Here is a 19060-nt window from a genome sequence, read left to right as displayed (position 1 = left end):
GTTAGGAGAGATCTTGCCTTTCAGAGCTTGCGTCTTTTTAGTAGTTGGGAATTGTCTTCAGTCAACAGCTGCCTGTTGATTCTGAGAGGGGGTTAGTTCTGCTCTCTGTCACTTCCCAGATAATTCTTAGATAGTATTTGTTGCCTTTGTCATGCTCTGTCTCCGAGTACTGACGTTTTGTGAGGGTTTTAACCGCACTTATTGGATACAATGTTGTTCAACACAGTAAGAATTAGATTGCTCGGTTACATGGTGTATCAGCAGGATGGATCTTGCAGCTGTCAATTTACTTGTTGCCATAGTGATGCTTCAAATGCCACTCGTGGCAAGCAGTGTGACTTTGAGCGCATGAAGTATGACTCTAGCTTTGCAGTGTTGAAGAATTAGAAAAAAAGGGAGACAGTGATCTGTAAATAGAATATACTTTTCAGCATCAAACTGGTGACATTTTAGAATGTATTTGTATTCTTGAGTTATATGCTGCCTTGAAATAATTATTTTCTTGCCTTTCATTTATCAGCATCTTGAGCTTAATAGATCTAGAATGGGCATTATAAACTGATAGAAAATGTATCAGACGAAGAATGACTTTGTATTCCTTGAGTTTGATTGAATTAAATGCCCTCTTCATATGTGATGCTTTGATTTTCCATCTGCAGTAGTCTATAAATAAAATCAAAGTATAATCCCCTGAGTCAAGTCAGCCTAGAACAAACTGTCATGTTGCACTCTGAGAGTTAAAGAAGAGGATTGGATCACTGTTCTTTTTCTGTGTGACGTTTTGTGCTTTTTCATTAAGATCTAGAGATTATTCTGATGATCGTGATGGTTTTAGGTGAAATTACAGTTCTACAGTTTTGAGCAAGACAATGTATCCAGTGAGAAAGCCAGTTGAATAATTCATCTGGTTAGAGAAAAATCTTGAAAGACTCACAGGATTGATTAGTATGAAGAAAGGATTGACTGATCTTGTGGAGCAACGTGCTAGCTAAGCCAGTCAGGTCTCGTCTTGACCAGCCAAGAACTAAGAAATTGATGCTGAAGCTGAGGAGCAAACCCCAGTAAAGGGTTACCCCTCTTACAGTGAAGGAGATGTGTGCTGGAAAGGAGCTCTGTTATTGACTGACTGGTGATACTTGTTATTTATATATGGATGAACATGGATATAAGAATATTTTTCACACATTAGCTCCTGCAGAAGAAAATGTGCATTGTTGTTAAACCAGTCTAGCAGTTGGCTACTGCTTTTAAATGGAAAATTATGTTCTCTGCCTGAGCCTTTTCTAGTGCCCTTTGATCTCTGAGCTACACCGAGTCAACTCACTAACTTGGCAGAGAATGATTGTAAAAACGGAGTTGTTTGTATTGTTTTTTGGCTGATATCTGTTTGTAACTCTTGCTAGGTCATGCTATTATGTGCAACTTCACCCTGAATGCATAGCTGAGATGGTCATAACCAGATGCTTTCGTTTACTGTAGCCTGCATGCTCAGCTGACAGGTTTTCCTGCCTATTGTCAGTTCAGGGAGGACACAAGAGAAAGAGGAACATTTTATGTGAAAGGCTGCTTTGAGGTGATGGTGCACTTTCTTCTCTGTTAATTTGAAGGAAATATGGGCAGCGTGCTAATTTCAGACTGGACATTTCTTCCTGTTGTTCTGATATATTTCATTAATTTTGAGCCCAGGATACCTCAGTCATGTGGCAGTGCTTCTGTAAGTATCTTTCCTTGATCAGTCCATTTTCTTCTCGTAATCAGGGAGCAGCTGTACTTCGTCTGGCTTGTTGGAACTGGCAGTTAATACTTCAATTCTATTGTAAGGCCCTGCTCACTGAAATATTTCTTTTTCCTGGAGTAAAGGTTTGGACAGAATTGATTTATGGTCTGAATCAGGACTGTGACTGACATACGAGTAGCCATGCAGTAGATGTTGGTCATATTTGGTGTTGGCATATTATGAAGTGCTTTTATATTTCTTACTCTGAAACACATAAAAACTCAATCTTGATCTTAATAAATAAGAATGTAGTTATTACTACTCTTAACTGTGTTATTTCTATTCTATCTTCTGGTATTACAAAAAAAAAAAACACCGACTGTACACAGATTTCACCCATATCATTGAATGTGTCCTCTTCCTCAGCAGAAATCTCATAACCCTGCTTGCCATATGATTGTGTGTCTACATTATGCCCTTATAGAGTTGAAATTAGTTGTTGTTTAAATATTAATTTTAAAATGCAGAAGTATCTCACCACAGTTTAAAGCTGAATATGCTTCAAGCAAATGTAATGACTGTTGGTGTTTAAAAAACCACCATAGAACTGTATTTTCTTTATGTAAATTCAAGAACGTATGGAATGCTGGTATCAGTGTAGGGTTATTACACTTTGCAATAATGATGTCATGTGTAACTGTTTCCATATCTACAAAGTTAAATCTCCTCTCAGTCAATCTGAAGTAAAATTTCCAGCGTTAGACAAATTATTTCTATAGATCAAGTGTTCAAACATTTAAAATATACAAATATGGCAGGTTATAGATCAACAATACAATCAGGATTATTTTTGTAGCCTGGCTTTAATTTGGAGGGATTTGGTACTTCATGTCTTTATTTACCTACAGCCCATATTTCCTAAAACATGTAAAACTGTTATTTAGTACTATTTATTATTTAAGTAAAGGATAAACTGAAAGCCTGTAAAGGTTTTCTCAGAAACTTTGCTCTTTTGTTTTTAGGAATAATTGTACATTTGTTTGGAAGATAGTTAAAATCTGATCTTGTACTCTTCTGATGTGTAGGAAGTTCCTATAATTTTTGAGAGCCTCTTGAAGCCCATGTTTGTAAAATATAAACTTACTGATTTTCATGCCTCATTGTTCTGCCATGTTTTATTTTTTCAACTGATCCCTGGAATGTTTTTTCTGAACTTAAGACAGTCCCAGCAAATGAAATATGCCTAAGATAATTGTATTTTCATAATGAAATATGCTTGTATAATTAACTTCCAAAGACAAAAGCCTCATCACTTTACTCAATCTGACCGTGTGAAGACCAAAGGAATTGTTGTGATTGTTGAGGCTAACTTTATGTGTAAAAACAGCTTCCCTAGGGCTTCTCTGAATTGTGTGTGCTAGTAGTAGTTGAATAAGAGTATATAGTGTAGAAAATGATTGTGCTGTCTTTTAAAAATTGTCAGTAATGAGAAATCCATTGAAAGAGTTAATGAGATATTCTATTAGTAGAGTATTTTTATTAATGAAAGCTAAAGATCTTGGAGATATTTGTATGCATTTAAGGAATCTAAAGATTTGACTTTTAACTTGTATGATTTGTGTGTCAGAATTAAGATCTTTTGCAATTTCCTTGACTAAAGCAATTTCTATTAGATAATCTGAAGGAACTGAGCTTCATAATTCTGAACACCAGAATGGGATATAATATTGTAGCAGCAATCCTACAATGAGGATAGAGAGGTATTATGATCTCTCTTAGTATTTATTTGCCTATTCATCCATAATTTCCATAACTTTAGTAATCCAACAAATACATATATCAGCAATAATGGATTACTCCTTTGTGTTAGGTAATGTTTCCATTTATTCTTTGGTCCTTGATGGATAAAATCTTGTTTTATCTAAGCTGGCACGTGTGTAGTTTGATTGCTGTCTTGATGCTATTTGTCCTTTATCACTTCCTGATCTCAGTATCAACTACAAACTTCATAATTTTTTCCTGAGTAAAAAATGTTTCAGTATTGAGTAGGAAATTGATTCCTGTGGGAGTAATTAGAGAGGTATTTGTTCAGTTCACTTATATTTTGGGACCTATTATTTTGAGTATGATCTGTTGATTTTCTGGCAGAAAGACACTACAGTGTGATATAAACTTAGATGTCTTACAGAAGTAGAAGTTCCATAATAACTATTACCCTTACAGACCAAACTTGTAATGCCATAGTAAAAAGTTAGTTTGATAGGACGGGGAACTTAATTAAATGGCCATAGCTATAGTGTCTTCCTTTAGTTCTTTATTAGTCAAGTCCCCTTATTTGTCTGGAATTGATGTTGAGCTAGTGACCCATAGTTACCAAAGCAGTTTAATTTATCCTTTCCAAACTTTAATATCCGTTATCATCTGGAGTGTTCTATGTTTCAGGAACCTTTAAATCAGAGATCTCCTTGAAAATTCCTATTAAGATACAAGTTATTCAAATGCGTCCTTGTGAACGTTCTGTCTGGCCTGGCAGCATCTCGCTGATATCTGTGGTCCCCTGGAAGGGACGCCGCTGTCCTGGCCCCGCTGGCTGCCGGCCGGAGCTGGCCAGGGTGCTGAGCCGCCGGCCGGCCCTGATGGCTTCGGTACTGAGAGGGGGCTGCCGCTGACAGGAGCGTCCCGTCTTCTATCGCTGCCTCCTGGCACTTGCACAGACAGCCTGGATGCCTTTGCTGCTTATATCAGAAAAAGACTCTACTGTGAAAGTTTTCCCTGAGCCACAGCTGCTGGCTTTTTAACATCTCCAGGCATGATAAATTCATCATTGGGACCAGATTCTTTGCTGTCCAAATTATACGAAATGCACCTATACCACCCACAAGCAAGGCACTTTTATAAGTGCATTAGCGTTCACTGTGCATTATGGTGAATTTTCAGACAGTGTATAAAAGGCAAAAAACATTATTCTGCCTGTAGCTTAACACTTTTCACCCAGTGCCTCAAGAGAATCCTATAGAGCAGCCTCCAAAGATGAATCTGGAAAATAGCACTAAACATCTATAAACAACTTCAGTATTATTGCAGATATTAGTTTAAGTTTTTCCTCCATGACCCACAAAGTTCTGCTTTTTTGTCTGCACCACTTTTTTTTTTTTTTTTTTTTTTTTTAATATTGTAAAGATGATCAGTGATAGCACTGGTTTAAATTATTGTTATTAAACATACCCCTCTCCCATTACTTTAGTAATTCACTTTTTAAAATATCATACCCATTTAGTAAGTGTTAGGGCATATTCATTTGAATCTATATGTAGCTACATTCTCAAATTTGCTGCCATTTTTTGTAAGTAGTTGTGGTTGAAGACATGAATCCTCATTGATACAGTTACAAAGTTCTGTATTTCTGTAAAAAATATAGCAGTGTATAAATATATATTCTGTAAAAAATATAGCAGTGGAATAAATATGTAAATAATGTAAGCGTATATGTGTATAGCATAAAAACACACATGCACGTAATGTATATATATAGATATGTATCAAAAAGTGTTGTGCCATATTCTTTATAAAAAAGTACGTTAGCATAGCAGTATTATATATAATCTATGTTTCTGATTCCCTGAACTAATTTTTGCTTTGATGTAGTTATACCTGAGAATCTTGAACAGAGAAGAAGCTCTTTGATGGCTGCCTCAGCAATTATGAGGAAGTAGAAACAAGAAATGTGAGAGAAGCATGAAGGTGTTAGTTAGAGCATGTAGAACCATTCTCCTTCTCTCCCCTTTTCCCATTTAATTCCTTTTCCTCAGGCCCTTTCTGGTGAGAGGTTTGGATGCCCTTCTGCTGTGCTGCTTGGCTCTCAGGCAAGAGCTGGGATTTCTTGACATGGCTGCTGTTCTGTGCAGTGTGAAGGCAAAGGCTAGAGCAGAGTATTGGACCTGAAATGTAACAGAACCTGAAGGAGGCAGCTGTTGATGTATTAAAGGCAAACCCAGAGGATTTGTTTATTTATTTAGGCTTCATGTGTGTGAATTGTATGTTATAGTCTAAACATGGTGATGGGAAGTAATTTCCATGATTTTTTTTAAAAATCTGTTGCATGTTTTGATTAATATGCCTAATTTCTTATGCATCACCATATGCATGGCAATTTAAGTTCACACACACACAAAGAAAGAAATCTCTAGCTAGTTGATTGAACTATTTTAATATTTTGAGAATATGACTATTGCTCTATCCATGAGTGCTTTTTCTCTTAGAAGTAAATTTAAGCCTCTCTCATGCTTTTTTAAAAAATTTTCGGCTTTAAAATTATTACTGAACAATTGTTAGTGGTTATTGAAATCTTATTTACTAGCTACCAGACTGAAGCAAAGCTGTTGGATGGAAGCAAATTAAAGTCACTTTTGCAATTCAATACTGCAGCCATCAACACTTAAATAAAACTTCTGAAAATGCACTTGAAACTTGAATCTCTTCTCTTGTTCCCATCACCAGCTACCAGCTCAACAAAATGTCCAGGAACAGATTGTCCTTTTATCAGCCTTGACAATTGATAGTGACCAACAAATGGATTAAAAAGCATACTTTTGCCCTGTTTTTTGCTGCATGCTGTAGGGTCTTGTATGGTTTTAAATATTTCATGATGTGGTAAAAGCCTGGTCTCCTTGGGAAAGGAAGTTCTATGTCACTAAAAGTGTGTGATCACTTCTCTAGGAAACAATGTAGAAATCTTTGTAGACTTCTTTCTTGTATGCAAGTAATGCCATGTCATAGATAGGTGTATATGTGCTGAATGAAATGAGGGAAAAAATGCCTTAATCCAAAACAAAGCAAGCTTCCATGGTATTGGATGTAGTCAGGATTTGCTTGTAATGTGTTTTCTATGGGAAAGGTAGAAAATACTAGAATTTAGTTAAATGTTGAGGAATATCCAACCAAAACCATTTAGAAAAGTGAAAAGTATATTAAGAGATGTGAATATTGTATCAAGTGGCAACAAGATTTTGGAATTTTTGTCCTTTTTTTCATCAGTTTAACATAGTAACTTATTAGTGGAAAGAGAGTCATAAGTCTTTGCAGTTCTTTTACAGCAATTGTTTATGACTACTCCTAAGAGATTTAATTTTTTTTTTGTTAAGTTAAGTATTGAGAGTTCCTTGAAGTAACAAAGTAGATACAAAAATCACATTTGTTGTGGTTTTTAATATGTTTGTTTCTCTTGAAGCTCGGGCATTTAGCAGTCTAAAATTTTTGTCCTGTCACCTATATAAAAATTACTGTCCTATGTTTTGCAACCGCCAGAAGTAATAATCAGTTTTTACATTAAAGTTTTCTTTCTATTCAAACTGTAACCTTGCTGTATCTGACTGTCAGTGATTTAAAATGTATTCTGTGAATTTTCATTGTCAAAAATCTGACCCTGGATATCTGCACCAACTTTATTAAGATAGAGATAGTCTTGAGGTTAGGAAATGTGTATTAATATATTAGTTCTCTGCATTCAAGCTATCAAATTATTTGAGTATAAAGATTAGAGGCATTTCCAAGTATTTTCTGAAGTGAGGCAGAGGGAAGAAAATCTGTATGGAAACACTGAGACAGCACAAAACCCAACACAAAGTGGAAGGGAGAACATGTGTAAAATAGAAGTTGAAGTGATAGAACAAATGATATTTGGAGTTCCTGAGTGTTTATAATATATTTTTTCAAAATAACTTCACATAAGTGCCAGAGAAGAAGAGTTTACTTGAGTTGAATTGTTTTGCTTTATGATGCCACTCCTGTAACAGCTAGCTAGTCAACACTTTTAGGGTGGAAGCTTCTTTCAAGTAACTGACAGAAAATTATGCACAATATTTTGAGTTGCATCTCATCAGTTCAAATAATTTAAATATATGTTGTACAGGGAGAATAATTTCTCTGTCCTTTCTCCATCTTCCCAAACATAATGTATGAATGTAAAATTCTAGAGTAGAGTAGATGTGTATTCAGCAGTAGTCATGCATGGATGCCTAAGGAAAAGTACAAGACCACAGATAATATAAATTATACTTCCCTCTAGTTCTTTTCTGTTTTTTAGTAAGGGACTTCCTGCACTAAATATATTTAATATGTATTTTTGGTAACCTACAGTAGTTTTCTTTTTCATGTAGTTGACTGTTGTTCGCTTGAACCATTGTAAACTTTTAGTATTCACAGTATCCTTTTGCAAGAAGTTTCACAGATTAGATTTCTCTGAGTCTGGCTCCTGCTGACCTATTTTGTTTTGTTTTTTTCTTCCTTTATTAAATGACATCATAAATAGCTGATTCCTAGCTAAACTCTATATCTCCCTAATAATTTTGTAGATCTCTGTCAAGTACCTCTCTCTACTTTCCATCATCCTTTGAAAAAAAACGTTTCGTGTGGAAACTAGTTTGTAGCCCTGATTATCTTGTTCTATTTTCTGTTTTCTTTCCTTTGTTTTTTTTTTTTTTTAGATAGGAAGGGCTATTGTATACAATACTCAATATATTAGTGAACCATGGATATACACACGATCTTCATGTTGTCATCTGCTTTGTCTGAATTCCTAAGATTTGATTTTTTTTGGACTGCTATTTAGCATTGAGCTGCCATCTTTTCTTTCTGAATATTTACTTACAATATTTCTTATATCATAATAACAAGATCTTATTCTTGATTGCTAATAGTTTCTCATGTGTTTAGTGAACAGTTAAGATTTGTTCACGTGTTTAATAATAACAGTTAGTTATTATTTTTCTGATACACATAATTTTATATGTACACACATAGAACCTCATTTGCCTTTTTATCTCCTGGTCATACAGTACCATGAAGTCACCCAGCAGTTTGTCTCAATTGTCCCTTTAATAGTTTGGATTGGAACTTTAATGATCATCTAGATCCAGCCCCTGCCATGGTTGCCAGGTTGTTCAAGGCCCCATCCTGTCCATCTCCTTATTTTGAGGGAGCATTGTGTTTAGGTACCCAAGGAATCCATTCCAAATTTGAAAGCAGAGCTGTTAATGATCCAGATGGAAAATGGTGAGTCAGGTTTTCTATATGTGAACACTTTGTGCAAAAATATTTTTTAATGGAACTTGAGTGAAAATATTGATCTTAATAAATGATAACTCATCAGCCTAAAAAGGGTAGCTCTCTGTACTGTACTGTATATTTACAGATGATCTTGACACGATGCAAATACTGAAATTACATAGTCTGGTGATGCAAGGGTATTAAAATTAGCAAAAAGGAAGATGGAGGACTGGAGAAAGACCTTGCTACTCTGAGGTAATGATGAATGAAAATAATCATAAAGCAGTTGACATAGGATAAATAATTTTAAAATGTTCAATGGTGAACTTCATTCTTTTGAATGTGGTTTTGCAGGTTCTGTGAAAATAATAGGTTAGTGCTTACTAACAATGCTGGTCTCTGGATCTCAGCGGGGATATAGTACAACTGGGAAAAATACACAGGTGATGATCAAAATCAGTGAATGACCAAATAGTTGAAGAGGTAAATGAGGGGGCATATGGTAGGGGTGTATTCCTTGTGTAGGACTGAAAGGTGAACAGGGAGCAACCATACACTGCTTTCCTGTACAAGGGTTAATGAATCTCAAATGTAACCAGCAAAAGGCAAACTGGAAACAAAGATGTGCTTCCTACAGCATGGAGTTAGGTTACAATTTGCTTTATGAGCATTACGAGTGGTAAAGTTTTCATGGTTCAGAAAAGTTTTGATGAACTTGGAGACAAAAAAAGTTAAATACCATCCTTGGCACTTGGCGTTTTGTGTCCCAGCTTGCTATATCCCCAGAAAATATTCTGGCAAGGGTAATCACATGCTTTGTGTGTCTTTGTATTTTTCCCTGGCCATCAGCTGCTGGCAATAGTCAGGGACAGAAGATTGGACTAGGTGGATCTTTGGTCTGATGCAGCCTGTCTCCTCTTCTGATTAGCTGTCCATGCTATCTGCTTTTCTCCTGTCTGACCTAATTTTTTTTCTGCTGCAAATTAAGTTGATATTTTTGGATTTGTCCCAACTTTAAATACCTTTGCCAAAGTTCCATTTTGGTTCTTTAATGCATGTCTTCCATTTCAAACCTTGAAGGACCTTGGATTAGGAGCTCAAGTTTCAGTCACTGTTGCTTGAAGCCACCTTCAACTGCAGCTGTAAAACAAGTGCATACTCTGACCAAGCCACATTGCTGACTGAAGCTCCTGTACCTTTGTAGTTTCCAGCACCAATATTTTTTAGGGACAAACTGGTTAGGCAGTCTTAGATGAGATACAGCCATCTCCTTTGTTGTTGTGTATTGTACTTGTAGATTTGATGTTGCCTGAGCCCATGTGATGATTGTGGAATATTCTGTGAACAAGAGAGACTTCCTGGCACTGTACAGAACCTCTCTCTACAGCCATGCCAAACTGAAGATAAAGTAGCAACTTGTGCTGCTCTGCTGGCAGTATATCATATGTTTATTCACCTGCCTTAGTGCCTCCTTCCTTCACCAGAGCCAGACACCAAGCTATTTCCCACCTCTCCTGTCATTTGGCAGTGCATAAGGACCCACTTATGTGGCTGTGTCTTACTCTCTGGTGCTAGGGGTGTTGACAGCAGTGTTGAATTGGTCTTGGCAAGAGTGTCACTGTGGTTTTTCATCTTTGTGCCTGACTTTTTTAGTGCTCTTGATCCGCTGCTGAAAAGTACAGTGCTCCTTGAACAACTGAGGTGTTACTGCATAAACTGTAACTTGATGCTGTGTCTTCCCTCCTTAACTCTGTCAGGGATTGCTGTGTTGCGTGGCAGGATGGGTGTGTGTTCCCCTCACTGAGGAGTCCTGTCAGAGTTTGGTAGATGTCCTGCACTGTGTGGACTCCCTCATGTTCATCCTGTCAGCTAGGCTCTTTTGGAGTCATCCTGCTTGGTGTAGTAGTTGCTGTCCTCATTTCACACATTAGCAAAAAGCAGAGCTTTATTTAAGAGCTGTATTTAAGGAGATGGCACACCTATCTACTCACAGCCTGTGTCCTCTATCACAATACTGCAGCAGATTTAGTTATGTGCCCTAAAGATAAGGATGCTAAGAGATCAGACATTACAGACTGAAAAAAGATCTTTTCCTCTGTTCTTTTTCCTGTTCTGCTTAGCAAGCTGTCAGGCTTCACTCACCATGTCTTTGTGATGTGCTTTATACACTGATACATCAAGAGAATGCTCAGGTTTTGTTCACGAGTCCAGGTCACTTCATGGCTGGTGCTGCAGGCTGAGCACAATGCTGCAAGAGCAGTCATGTGGCTGCCAGCTGCGCTGCTTCTGTGCCACTGGCAGCCCTCTTGATCACTTGAATGTGTCAGTGCAGACAACATTTTGCTATTCACATGCTAGCTGAATGTCTCATCAAAGTTTCTCTGCCAATTTTCTTGTATTTTCCAAAAACTTGTGTTATTTCCATTTATAATTTGAGTTTGCCCTGAACTTTAGTTGTTTGGATTAAGCATTTAGCTGTATATATTCCCTTGCATCATTCTCACAGTCCTTAGCAGCAGCTCTTCTCTGTAAATTGCTGTGTATCTACTCTGAAGAGTTTCATAGGCTTTGGCAGAAGTTCTTCAGAGCAGTGTATTGCTTGCCTTCTTGTCTCCTCTAGTTGTGTGTTGTATGCACGTGCTGGGCATTTATATTTTTCTTTTCTCAGAAAATGGATTTATGAAATAATATATAGTACTAGTCAAAAGGTCAATAGTTTGGAGCATCTTAAAAGATCAATTTCTGTTATTCCTTGGAATATAAATGGTGAACTATTAATATTCTGAGTTTATCCTAAAAGGATGACTTAGTATTCCGACATTTCAAAAAACTGGAAGCAAAGATTTTAATTTTGCTGGTAAATCCAGATAATAATTAGTTTGATATTATAACACTGTGCTGCTGTTTAAAATATCTTAACTGTTTGACTTCAAGCTGTCTTTGTTCAAAACCACACTTCGCTACCACTTTCCTACAATGAAAATTTTCTTAGGATCTTAAAAAATTATTATTGTAAAACCTTGTATAATTAAGGTAATTGCAGAACAGAATTTTCAAGTTTCTTTGAAGAAGGCTTGACAAGTAAAACAAATTTTTATTGCAAAAGTCCATGGTTCTAGTTCTATTTAGGTTTGTTGTCAATACCACAACAGTCTTGGTGAATCTAAGACAGAGAAATACAGGTGGATTTTTTTTTAACAAGTGACACTTTTAGGGTTTTAAAATTAATTTTTGAGTAATTAATGAGGTTTCACAATCTGCTTTTTGATTTGGAACTCACTCGGAGTTGTGGGAAAAAATTGAGAGTGAATTTCACTTTCCCACGGGTTAGGTTCCCACAATAGTACTAAAGGCTTTGCACCTGAGGTTGAAGTTCAACAACTGGTTTCAGTTGAAAGCAACACAGTTGTCCAGCCTTTCCCTGTTCCCTACAGCTAACTTCTGTTCTTTCTCTTTTTCTGACATAAGCCTTTGTGCTCTAGTGGGACAGATCAAATTAGGAAATTAACTCAAGCATCTGAAAAATGTCATGGTAAAAATGTCATGGATTAAATAGAGTTTTTGATATATAACTCATTCTAATTCTTCCCTGACTGAATTTTGCTGTTTTTCTAAAGGTGATAAATTACATTCTGCTTCTCTGATAGGTGTCACAACCATATAATCTCCTCCTATCATATGCATGCAGATGCTTTCCTTTCTCTATGGCAAGATATAGAGTACCCTTATTTTAGTTGGTCTGATCAAGAAACACTGAAGTTTACTTCAATGCAAATGCTTTTAAGTCCAATTTAATTTTCAAGTTGTAAATTCTATTTTGGACTTGAAGAGGGTTTTGTGAGCCTAAAACTTGTATGGTTTTGCTACATGAATTAGTTGGTTTAGTGAGAGATAATACACTCCTTTGATAAACATTGCCTTACTTGGGTTTTCATAATATTTTGGTACTGAATTCTCTTGCAAACTGAAAAGAGCGTGGTAGCTTGAAACATATATATTTTTAAAATAAAACTGGAAACTAAATGTTATATTTTTAACTCCATCTTCCAACTGAGAAAATTTCACCACCTTTGTAATAACAACTGCAGAAGTTGCCAGAAGGAAATACAGACTCTTTGGCAATAGCACACAAGGCAGTTGGGAGCTTTTCACACCTGGAATCTGCAAATGGTGATGAGTATTTTTGGCACCCAAGCATTTGAGAAAGGAAAACCTAAAATTACATTGGTTCTGTGTTGAATTTTTAAAAAGATTTTCATCACAACCAGTACAGTTGGAAATTTAAGTCAAGATTTTAAATTCAATTTTCTCATTGATGTGATGAATGATGATTTTTCAAAACACCAGCTTTTAATGGATGTATTTAGAAAATATTCAGGTTTAAGTGTAGGATGGCTTTCTAGTTTGGATGTTCAAATAGACGCATTTAAATAATTTCTATCCCTGGAATTAACAATTTGAACATGTTCTTAGCCTTTCTAAGACAGTGGGCTTTGCTGTAAATGTGGTGAAATTAGGACCTTTGAACATTTCCTGCCCTGATTTTCCCTTTATGCTGGCCTTTTAAAATGTTCTTTGTTCTTTAAGTTCTGCTTAAAAATAGAAAATACAGAAATGGAAACCATCTTAGGCAGATTTCAGTTGGTTTACTAATTTTTTGAATGAGTTGAAGGCAGGCAGGTAGGGCTCCTAGTATGCTCAGAGAGTTCCCAATAGCAAAAGGTCAATGCTATTCCATAGTGGAGGCAACACGACATATGTTCCTTTCTGTGGAACAGAAGTAATCTTCTGTGCTCCCTTGCTTTGTCCTGGAACTTACAGTATCTACATTGGGCCAAAATTGTCTGTGCTACTTTTTCAACCTTAGGTCTGAATTTAAGCATCTATATAGGCTGGTAAGCAGAGGTTGGCTTCAGTTTAGGCTATCTCTAAGGGAATTATAGACATGTATACAAATTATTTTCAAGGATTGCCCTTTTTACTGGAACTTTTGCGCTGTTGTTTTCAAATACCATATAATCTCTTAGTGTACTTGGATGGGGTAAATTAATCTTTTGTAAGGCTAATGTGTAGTTAAAATCAGTTAAAGTGAATAGAAAGGTTTTAAATAATGGATGTCTGTACAGCATTCTGGATATTAGCTCTAATGCTCCTTTACCTGTTCTTGTTTTATACTGTAATCATTTCCCAGCAAAGGCTTATGTTATGGAACAGTCTATCCTCATTCTCTTGTCCTAGTTACTCCATGACCTCTCACCTGGAAATAAATTTGACAGAGGGCTAATTGTCTTTCATTGTAGTTGTGTTATATTGAAAAGTGCCTCTGAAGTGACAAACTGATGAGTTCATGAATACAGAATTTAATTATATCTATTGCAATTAGAGTGACTGTTACTTTTTTAGGAGAATTGTAAAGACATATTTGTTTTGCTGAAAATAGCCTTGCTGCCACCTAAAAAACTGCACTGCTAAAGGATTCATCTGCTGAATGAGTAAGGGAAAGCTTGCACCTTAACTGTGTGTCATTAATTATTCATCTGCTTCAGTAGAATACAGAACAGGCTGCAGCTTTCTTAAATTGTTAACAGTATTGTAGCCTGTTAAAGAGCTGTGCCGAAAACAATGTATCTCAGTAACACAGATGCAATGGTATTTACTTATATGAGTCTTTAATTCATCTGTGAAATTTGGAATGGGCCAGTCAGTCTGAATTCAAATCCTTCCAAATTCAGAGAAATTTCAGTTTCAATCTTGACCTGAGAACCACCTCCAAAGAATGCATATTTATATCTGTCCAAAAGTCCTTTAAATGTAGTCATCTCTAGTAATGTCCTTTTCTTCTGTATAAATTTGGGGAAGGTGATTGTAGTCTAAATTGCATGTACTAGAATACATGTTATCTGTTACTAGGTAAGGAATATAAAGATATTTATCCACTGCAGTACATCAATAATTAACAGATTTGCAGATTATACAGTTTTAAGACCATTAGAGAACGCATCAGAGCAATGAAACTCTGCCTGGGTTAGATTGTGAATAAGGTCTTTAAAAACCATATTCTTGTAGCAAGAATATGCCTGAGTGTAAGGATGGAGGTATTTAAGTGTTATAGGGTATAACTGTATAAATATATAAGTGTCTGATAGTGTTGTGGTTTAGCAAAAGTATAAAGCATTTTCAGACTTAAATTAGGGAAATAAGACTTCTACCACAAAGAAGTAATAAGAAAAACTTTTCTCCATATTAGGAATTGGTATGATAGAGTCTAATTCAGTGTGGATGTCTAACTCAATGTTGTTGTCCGCACCACAAGAAAAATGTGGAGCAAGGAGAGGGGTGTTTTGAAGGAGGACCATATAAAAGACCCATGGCTGTGAAGGAAGGCTTAAAACTAAATGTATTTAGGTGTTTAAATGAAGTGAAATTACTGGAAATGGAATTTGGTTACCAAAACTGTAACCTGTGGTAAAAAGTTAAAATTCAATGCATTAAACCTTGAAACAAAGCAAATTATGTTTATTGTGAGGAAAGAAACATACTGGAATGTGTTAGTGAAGAACATTTGGAGTCTTACATATTAGTGTGTGCTAATTCACTGAAATGGGTTGAAGCTATGAAGCAGCCTGATCAGGTAAAGGTTTGGGCCGATTTCAAGCCTTCTGGCCTTGAAATTTGTCACTGAATCCTTCTTCTGCTTTACTTAAGTCTTGGAAAAAATAGGATTCTTCAATTTGACATCAACATGTTTGTAATGCTTGCAGTTGATTATTAAGCTTCAGGAGGAGCTTAGCACCTTGTCTTCAGGGGCTCATGAGAGAACTTTTGCCTCCCATGCAGGACAGTTCAATGGATCCTGGTGTTTTATGGCTGTGAATACCTGGTTTTGATGATATAGAATAGATATGGTTGCTTTGTAATGATCTAGGATGAGAGAGATTTAACAAGGAATTAGTGTATTAGAATAGGATTGAGGAATTGTATACAAATGAAGATTTTGTTACCTTGGCCATGCAGATATTACATACAGCAATAGAGTACTTCTACGACAATTCTTAAAATACAGAGTGGTTCTTTGAATGTATGTGTTGGACCTTTGCATTCTGGGCCAGTTGCTGATGCTCTCTTAGTCTGCTCAAGAATTCACAAATGCACAGCTGCCAGAAATACTTGTCAGAGTTGTGACTATAAATTGTAAAGTTAAATGTATTAAAAAAAGAAAAAAATAAGGATCAAATCAGGAATCAAGGCTGATAGCAGAATTAACAAAAAACTCTGAACTGTCATATCTTTGATTTAATAAAGCACTTTTCCTACAGGTGATGAATTTTGTTCATGTTTGAAAGCTTCAGCAAAAATCTTACTTGCAATTTTAAATTTTGTTCTGGTGAGATGAATAGTTTCACCATTACTTGTTTTAAGCAAATATCAGGAAAAAAAAAACCGTCTTGGAATTCCAGTATAGAAGTGAACAATTTGTCAAGACCAACCCATGCTTTGATGTAATTGTCAGGTGGTAGAAAGAAAAGCAAACATTTGAGTTAAAATGGGGAGAAGGGGAAAAGCCACTGTATGTGCTTTAAGTATATAATTTTGGAAATAGATCTTTCCCCCTTCATTAGTGGGTTTTTGTTTCATCTTTGTTCCTGTGTTATGATAATTCTGTTAGAAAAGACAGTGAGTGTGGTCCGTGGTTAGTAATGTTAAGGGGTTCACATAAATGGCTCTAGTTCTTTTTAGAATTTTGACCTTATCTGCAGGGGAGAATTTACTATCACCAGTAGAATTTGAATTGGTTTAGTTGAACCTGATTACATTGCAGGATGGATGCTGTTACTCGTAATACACAATCTTAATTTGTTTTCCCTTCATTTGTTTGAATTAAATCAATTTAGGCTATGTATTTTGAATGAACACTCCTTTACAGGCACATAATGCACTCTCATTGGGTGTAAATTTAGATCCTCAGCCAATCCAGATTAATATTTCTCCAGAGGGGATTCTTTTATCTGGAGCTGGTTCAACTGTCATCATGTCCAATTTAAGCAAAAAGGCATAAATACAACATGAAAAAGAAATATCGAAAAACCATGGAAAACAGCCACAGTTTCTGTTGTGTCAAACAAACGTTTGTCTTAAAAAGCCAGGTTGTTCAAGCAGTGGAATGTTTACTAAAAAAGCATCTTATAGTCCCAGTAGTAAGATTGGCAGTTAGCCACATGGAAGGCCATACTGCTGATTTAAATCAGAATGATTTTACCGATTTTGCATATCATTTGTGTGTTGATTCAGGGAGAGAAGCATTGTTCACTTGTAGTTATGCTATTTTGAAAGCCATGGAAATAGCCTAAAGCAAACATACTTTTCAAAGACTGTTGTCTTTGGATGAGAGGCCTTATACAAACAGTTACATTTGTATAATTACACCAGTGTAACAATAAGCCCAGTTCTAGAAAAGCTCAAAGAATTGAAATAAGCTTTTAATTGGTTATAGTAGTTGGTGGGAGCCATTATGGATATGTTAATCTCCAAAGTACAATTTTTTATAATACTATCTATAAACCAATTCAGCAATGATTGCTAAAACCAGAAAATAAAATAAAAAACGAACTGTCAAAATTACCAAAGACAGAGTTTTTTCCCTTACCAAAACCAGTTGTTTATAGCCTGAGATAATTGTACTGAAGATGTATTTAATCAGAAATAATCCTAGCTATGTGAAACACATTGTAAAATGTGAAGTAGTCTGTATGCAGTGCAACTGAAACTTAAGTATCTATTTCTAACATAGGAAGTTTTTGCTTAATATTATTTCAATGTTGTTATATATTACTATAAATTAATTAAACAATTATTGAATAAGTTATTAATTAGATTATTTAATTAGCTACTAATTTTAAAAGGGATTATTAAAATTAGGTTTAAATGTAATTATGCCTTGCAGCAATTTGAAACTGCTTGTGGAATACACCTCTGAAAATGTTTAAGTTTATTAGTTCTATATTGAGATTGGTATTGGAGATTTGGGAGAGAGCAAGTTAGAAAATTAAGGAAGGCTATCCTTGAATTTTTTTCTGTACTGGAAACCGTTTGACTAAAATTTCAATGTTAGTCACTGTGGGATACAAAAACTAGTTAAGGTGCTGGATGAGAAACAAAACTTTTGCTCTATTTCTTGCTATTCTGTTAATCACTGAGTTCTGCTCTATCTCTGCAGTGACTGGTTAAATGGAAGCCATTCCTGGGATCTGGATGGTTTCTACTGACACAGACTGCGCATAGCGGCTCCATCACCTCAGGAGGTTGCAATGAGTGGAGGAGGGGATCAGCCTGACATCCTCAGTGTGGGAATATTGGTCAAAGAAAGATGGAAGGTGGTGAGTATGCCTTCCTGCAATTCTGTGTCTTCTTTTCTTTTTAGAAAGAAGTGGTTTGTGCTTTGAAATTAATTTGAAAATTCTTATGAGATATATTTTGCTAAGTAATTAAATTAATTGTGAATGAGCTTTAAAACTACTTGTTTCTCTTACCATACTTTAAAGAAAAGTGATGAGGATTTAGAGTGGGTTTTTTTTTGTTTTTTTTTTTCCTGATAAGGACCTAGGAGAGCTCTTAAATCCCAATGTAGTGCCTGATCCAGGCACAATTGGAAGAGTACTGTTAGCATATTGAACCCAATGAGCTAGTGATTATATCAGTCCATTTTGGAGATGAGTCAGATGCCCTGCCCTGAAACCAGTAGGTTTGTGAGATTTGTTACTCCTTATTGGAAGATTTTTCAGGGCCTTGCTGCTCTTACTTTTGTTTGTTGGATTTTATGGCATAGATTTATTCTCAGCTGATTTGTATTCATTTGATTGTGTGCCAGCATTGACTTTGCCATAAATAGCTCTGTTCCCTTTTGCTGTTCATATCCTTGATTTGCATCTTGAGGGAAATAGTGTCCAGTTGAAGCTATTTTTGCTGGGAGAAACAGGCTGAGTTCTTGTAGTTCCTTCTCCATTCCTCTTGATCACTTAGGTTTTTTTAACTTAGAATTTTAAAAAAGGGAAAAAAAAAGACCAGTTCACAATAGAACATTTAGAGTATCTGTGTGTGTGTGTAGTGGACTGTGAATGGATTTTGAATTGCTCACTTTATATTACTCTCCTATTTCAAGTTTTTCAGAACTGTAAGACTGAACATAGAAGATACAAATTCATCATTAATTTTAAATTCATAAGAAAGAATGATTTCAACTGTCTTGTACCCTATCTTTCATTTAAATATGCAGGAAGCTGATATTAATGTTGTGTGGGAAAT

At 35.7% G+C, this 19060-nt stretch overlaps 1 protein-coding gene across 2 annotated transcripts in view; it reads left to right on the top strand.

Moving 5' to 3' along the window:
- The window catches only part of TTBK2 (tau tubulin kinase 2), an 80899-nt gene that overhangs the window by 4212 nt on the left and 57627 nt on the right, over positions 1–19060 (top strand). For both annotated transcript variants that reach the window (XM_063159118.1, XM_063159119.1), the window contains exon 2: positions 17976–18135. In XM_063159118.1, coding sequence (XP_063015188.1) covers positions 18067–18135 — 69 coding nt within the window. In that variant the 5' untranslated portion in view covers positions 17976–18066. The remainder of the gene's footprint in view (positions 1–17975; positions 18136–19060) is intronic.

Source organism: Melospiza melodia, chromosome 6 (genome assembly GCF_035770615.1).
Source record: "Melospiza melodia melodia isolate bMelMel2 chromosome 6, bMelMel2.pri, whole genome shotgun sequence".
Taxonomy (NCBI): Eukaryota; Metazoa; Chordata; class Aves; order Passeriformes; family Passerellidae; genus Melospiza; species Melospiza melodia.
Note: the sequence above shows the minus strand (reverse complement) of the source record. Positions and strands in the feature narration are given on the sequence as shown.